The 6345-nt window shown below is 27.3% G+C and overlaps 2 protein-coding genes across 2 annotated transcripts; both read left to right on the top strand.

Annotated features, from left to right (window-relative positions):
* Positions 1-735: 735 nt before the first annotated feature.
* Positions 736-1828, top strand: BX664DRAFT_362915 (uncharacterized protein; the record flags this gene model as incomplete). Its single annotated transcript, XM_051548346.1, has 6 exons — positions 736-807; positions 883-1114; positions 1230-1316; positions 1419-1484; positions 1582-1668; positions 1748-1828. The coding sequence occupies exons 2-6, from the start codon at positions 1076-1078 to the stop codon at positions 1826-1828; spliced, it is 360 nt and encodes a 119-aa protein (XP_051395644.1). The 5' UTR covers positions 736-807; positions 883-1075.
* Positions 1829-2514: 686 nt separating this feature from the next.
* On the top strand, positions 2515-3378 carry BX664DRAFT_353973 (uncharacterized protein; the record flags this gene model as incomplete). The annotated part of the gene is made up of 6 exons (XM_051547719.1): positions 2515-2553; positions 2661-2720; positions 2813-2873; positions 3000-3088; positions 3191-3264; positions 3360-3378. 6 exons carry the CDS (start codon positions 2515-2517, stop codon positions 3376-3378), a joined length of 342 nt encoding a protein of 113 aa, XP_051395643.1.
* Positions 3379-6345: the final 2967 nt, after the last annotated feature.

Below are 6345 nucleotides of genomic sequence, written 5' to 3'. Positions count from 1 at the left end.
ATAATGAATAGGATGATGATACGTATATTGACAGGATGGATTATACTATGATATATTTTGTTTTAGATAGAACCTTTTTTTTTTTTTTTTTTTTTTTTAATAAAGTGAATATAATTCTCTTTTTTTTTTTTTTTTTTTTTTTTTTTTTTTTTTTTTAATGGATGAACGGGTGGACAGGATAGAATAAAAAAGAATGGATGAAACGATAGACAGGATAGAAGAAAAAAAGAAGTAAACAACCTTTCAGATGGTACACAAAAGTGAAAAAAAGAAAAAAGTAAAACAACGTTGCATATGGTATACAAGAAAAAAAAAATGATGCATTAATTAGATATACATCCCCTTTTGGTATCCCACAAAAGTAACATCAACGAAAAAAAAAAAAAAAAAAAAGATGATGCATTAATTAGATATACATCTCCTTTTGGTATCCCATAGAAGTAACATCAACAAAAAAAAAAAAAAACGGCCCCCCAAACAAAGAAGAAATAAACAACCTTTCCGAATGGTACACAGAAGAAATAAACAATCTTTTAGATGATACATACAGAGATAAACAACCTTTCCGAATGGTACACAGAAGAAAAAAAAAAAAAAAAGAAGAAATAAACAATCTTTTAGATGATGTATACAGAGATAAACAACCTTTCCGATGGCGTACATACGCGAAAATAGCTATGAGAAAAAAAAAAAAAACGAGATCTGGGCCCCAATTCTCCTTTTTTTTTTTTCCTTTTTTTTTTTTTTTATTTCTCTTTCCTTATCCTTTTTTTTTCTTTACTACTATTAATGTTAATACGACTTTTGGTAATGAACGATACAACTGACTCTTTTTTTTTATTTATATACACTGACATTCACCTTTTTACTTTTATTCATTAGCAACAATGTAACGACTAGTAGTAACGACAAAATAATCTCTTGACATGACATAACGTAAGGAACTATTGAAATATCCTTTTTTTTTTATTTTATAAAGTGAAATAATACTATTAACCTTTTTTTTTTATTTTATTTATATTATAGCAACTAGTTTATGTGTTAAAAGTGGTGTTTAGCTCTTTTTGTTTTATTCATGTTGGCAATGGTAAAGGGATCTCGTGGTGACCTTAAGGTAACGGAGTTACTTTTCCTATTTTTTTTTTTTTTTTTTTTTTTTATAAAGTAAAAGAATATTATTAACCTTTTTCTTTTTCTTTTTCTTTTTTTTTATTTTATTTATATTGTAGAGGCTATTTTATGTGTTAAACTTGGTGGTTACCTCCTTTTGTTTTATTCATGTTGCTGATGGCAAAGAGATCTATGATGACCTTAAGGTAATGGAGTTAACTTTTTTTTATATAAAGTAAAAGAATACTACTAACTACCTACTTTTTTTATTTTATTTATATTGTAGCAACTAGTTTATGTGTTAAAAGTGGTGTTTACCTCCTTTTGTTTTATTCATGTTGACGATGGCAAAGAGATCTTATGCTGACCTTAAGGTAACGGAGTTACTTTTTTTTTTTTTTTTTTTTTTATAAAGTACAAGAATATTACTAACCTTTTTCTTCTTCTTTTTTTTTTTTATTTATATGGTAGAGACTAGTTTATGTGTTAAACTTGGTGGTTACCTCTTTTTGTTTTATTCATGTTGGTGATGTCAACGGGATCTATGATGACCTTAAGGTAATGGACTTACTTTTTTTTATATAAAGTAAAAGAATACTACTAACTACCTACTTTTTTTATTTTATTTATATTATAGCAACTATTTTATGTGTTAAAAGTGGTGTTTATCTCTCTTTGTTTTATTCATGTTGGTCATGTCAAAGAGATCTCGTGGTGACCTTAAGGTAACGGAGTTAACTTTTTTTTTTTTTTTTTATAAAGTAAAAGAATATTACTAACCTTCTTTTCTTTTTTTTTTTTTTATTTTATTTATATTATAGCAACTATTCTACCTGTTAAACTTGGTGGTTACCTCTTTTTGTTTTATTCATGTTGGTGATGGTAAAGAGATCTCGTGGTGACCTTAAGGTAACGGACTTCCTTTTTTTTTTATAACGTAAAAGAATATTACTAAACTATTTCTTTTCTTCTTCTTTTTTATTTTATTTATATTATGGCAACTATTCTATCTGTTAAACTTGGTGCTGACCTCTTTTTGTTTTTATTCATGTTGCCAATGGTAAAGGGATCTCGTGGTGACCTTAAGGTAATGGACTTTACTTTTTTTTTATAAAGTAAAAGAATATAACTAACTACCTACTTTTTTTATTTTATTTATATTGTAGAAACTATTCGATGTGTTAAAAGTGGCGGTTACCTCTTTTTGTATTATTCATGTTGACGATGGCAAGGAGATCTCGTGTTGACCTTAAGGTACTGTAACGGAGTTACTTTTTTTTTTTTTTATAAAGTAAAACAATATTATTAACCTTTTTCTTTTCTTTTTCTTTTTATTATTATTATTTATATTATAGCAACTATTCTATCTGTTAAATATGGTGGCTACCTCTTTTTGTTTTATTCATGTTGGTGATGGCAAAGGAATCTCGTGTTGACCGTAAGGTAATGGACTTACTTTTTTTTTTATAAAGTCAAGGAATATTACTAAGTATTTACCTTTTTTATTTTATTTATGCTATAGCAACTGTTATATCTGTTAAACTTGGTAGTTACCTCTCTTTGTTTTATTCATGTTGGTCATGTCAAAGAGATCTCGTGGTGACCTTAAGGTAACGGAGCTACTTTTTTTTTTTTTTTTATAAAGTAAAAGAATACTACTAACCTTTTCTTTTCTTCTTTTTTTTTTTTTTTTATATTGTAGAGACTATTCTATATGATACAAGTGGTGTTTACCTTCTTTTGTTTTATTCATGTTGGCAATGGTAACGACATCTCGTAGTGACCTTAAGGTAACGGAGGTACTTTTCCTTTTTTTTTTTTTATAAAGCAAAAGAACACTACTAACCTTTTACTTTTTTTTTTTTTTTTTTGCTTTATTTATATAATAGCAACTACTTTATCTGTTAAACTTGGTGGTTACCTCTTTTTGTTTTTATTCATGTTGGTGATGTCAAGGGGATCTCGTGTTGACCTTAAGGTAACGGAGTTACTTTTTTTTTTTTTTTTTTTTTTTTTATAAAGTAAAAGAATACTACTAACCTTTTTCATTTCTTCTTTTTTTTTTTTATTTATATTGTAGAGACTATTCTATCTGCTAAACTTGGTGTTTACCTCCTTTTGTTTTATTCATGTTGGTGATGTCAAGGGGATCTCGTGTTGACCTTAAGGTAATGGACTTACTTTTTTTTTTTAATAAAGTCAAAGAATATTACTAACTACCTACTTTTTTTATTTTATTTATATTATAGCAACTATTCTATCCGTTAAACTTGGTGGTTACCTCCTTTTGTTTTATTCATGTTGGTCATGTCAAAGGGATCTTATGCTGACCTTAAGGTAACGGAGTTACTTTTTTTTTTTTTTTTTTTTACAAGTCAAAGAATATTACTAACCTTTTTCTTTTTCTTTTTCTTTTTTATTTTGTTTACATTATAGAGACTATTCTATAGGTTAAACTTGGTGCTTACCTCTTTTTGTTTTTATTCATGTTGCCAATGGTAAAGGGATCTCGTGGTAACCTTAAGGTAATGGACTTGCTTTTTTTTTTTATAAAGTAAAAGAATATGACTAACTTTTTTCTTTTTTATTTTATTTAGATACTGTGGCAACTAGGCAATGTGTTGAACTTGGTGGTTACTTTTTTTTCTTCTTGTGCAAGATGGAGATGCATTGTAATGGGGCCATGACCTTTAGGTAATGTCTTTTTCTTTTTTTTTTTATTTTTATTTTTATTTAGAGTAAAAGAATACTACTAACCTTTTTTTTATTATTTAATATAGATACTATGCAAACTAGTCAATATATTAGCTAGTTTTTTTTTTTTAATAAAGTGCAAATGATTGTTTCTTTTTTTTTTTTTTTGACTGATGTATAAATGAATGGATATAAATTATTATTAAGGCATGTGAAAGGGAATATGTTGGTGTATGTTTATTCCAAATTTGATACAATGATGATGACTTTTGAGCATAGTATAAAGAGGTATATATGTATCTATCATATGTGATATTATAGTGTAAAAGAAATTTACGCGTCGAATTTCTCGTAATGGAGCAAGCTAATGAATAAAATGATATTATATGACTTGCACTATTTTTATGAGAAGAATACACTGGTATAATAGTATTGTATAACGATGAAAATTGAGTGAGAAATCATGACATTGTCCTTTATTTTTTAAATAACTCTACAAATGGCAAGGTAACATGTAAAGTGTCATTAATACGAATGAAAGGTAATATGATTGTGTATCTTTACTCCAAATTTGATACAATGATGATGATTTTTGAGTCAGTTACAAAAAAACAAAGAGGGACATGTCACTTGACAGCATAGTAAAAAACGGGCTTACGCATCGAATTTCTCGAGATTGAGCAAGCTAACCAATAAAAAGTCATTATGAACATTTATACTACTCTTTATTGTGTATCCAATGATGAAGAGAGTTTTTTATATTCATCTTCATTTTTTAGGTTTTATTTTCATTTTCATTTCAATAGGGGGGGCCATCACCTTATACAGTATGAATTCTGTACCAGATCTTCCGACAATGGCAGTGTCTGCTAAACCCTGCATCTGCTTACCATGCCCTTTTATGTAAGGTTAGAATAACAAGTTATTCTACTACAAACATACTACTATAAAGACCATTATATAGAAGTAGAATGTAGTATGCCTTAAATACCAGAGAAAGCTTTGACGAACAACAAGTATTCGACTAGAATCTATTGACCCAAGATTCCTAACCAATCTGATACTATTGCATACCTTAGTGATGACAAAGAAAAAAAAAAAAAAAGATCAAGTTTTTTGACCTCTCTTTTATACTTTTTTCAAAAATCAAAGGAAGATTCCAGAGAAATTTCGATGAGCCAATGAAATTTTTTTTCCAAAAATGGAAAGGAAAAATAATAAAAAAAAAGGATTATTGTTAATTACACATTATTTCATTAAGGTAGTGCTTTACTCCATATTAGATGATGTTTAGCTACTTTTTTGAGAGGAATCTAGTGATGTAATTTTTTTTCGATGATGTTGAGAATTGTGACTGATTTAGAAATTTTTGCCTATGATATTGTTCTTTTTTTTATTTTTACTCTAAAAATTGGGAGGTAAGGTATAAATTGTTATTAATAAAAGTGAAAGAGAATATATGGATGTATATTTGTTCCAAATTTGAAGCAATGATGATGATTTTTGACCGAGTTATAAAAATATAAAGATATACACACTGTATAATCCATTTTCATGTGACAATAGAACATATGTAAAGTATTATGGATCAAATTTCTCGCTGTGGAGCAAGTTAACCAATGAAAAGTTATTAATAATGTTTGTCTATTTTTCTGAGAAGAATCCAATGGTAGTGATTTGATTGGTTAATGTTGAATATTGGGTGAGATATGGCGATATTGATGCTTATTTTTTATTTTACTCTGTAAATTGTGAGGTAATGTATAAATTGTTATTAATATAATTGAAAGATAATTATTTAATATGTATTCTCTCCAAATTTCATGCAATGATGGTGATTATTGAGTGAATTACAAAAAAAAAAAAAAGGTGGTACATGGCACGCTACAGCATAGTAAAAAAGACATTGATATTGAATTGCTCACTATGCACCAAGTTGGCCAATAAAATGTTATTAATATTGTTTGTCTATTTTTTTGAGAGGAATCCAATGGTGCAATTTGATTGGTTAATGTTGAATATTGGGTGAGTTATAGCGATATTGACACTTATTTTTTATTTTACTCTGTAAATTATGTCATAATATATAAATTGTTACTAATATAATTGAAAGAGAATTATTTAATATACATTCTCTCCAAATTTCATGTTATGATGGTGATTTTTGGGTCAGTTACAAAAAAAAAGGTGGTACATGGCACATTAGAGCATAGTAAAAAAGACATTGATATTGAATTTCTCATTATGCACCAAGTTGACCAATAAAAGGCTATTAATATTGTTTATCTATTTTTTTGAGAGGAATCCAATGGTATTATTTGATTGGTTAATGTTGAATATTGGGTGAGATATGATGAAATTAACGCTTATTTTTTATTTTACTCTGTAAATTATGCCATAATCTATTAATTGTTATTAATACAATTGAAAGAGAATTATTTAATACGTATTCAGTCCAAATTTTGTGTTATGATGATGATTTTTGGGTCAGTTATAAAAAAAAAGGTGGTACATGGCACATTACAGCATAGTAAAAAAGAC

The sequence above is a fragment of the Halteromyces radiatus genome (assembly GCF_025201355.1).
Source record: "Halteromyces radiatus strain CBS 162.75 chromosome Unknown BX664scaffold_15, whole genome shotgun sequence".
Lineage (NCBI taxonomy): Eukaryota > Fungi > Mucoromycota > Mucoromycetes > Mucorales > Cunninghamellaceae > Halteromyces > Halteromyces radiatus.
The sequence above is the reverse complement of the archived record's forward strand: the minus strand, read 5'-3'. Positions and strand labels throughout refer to the sequence as shown.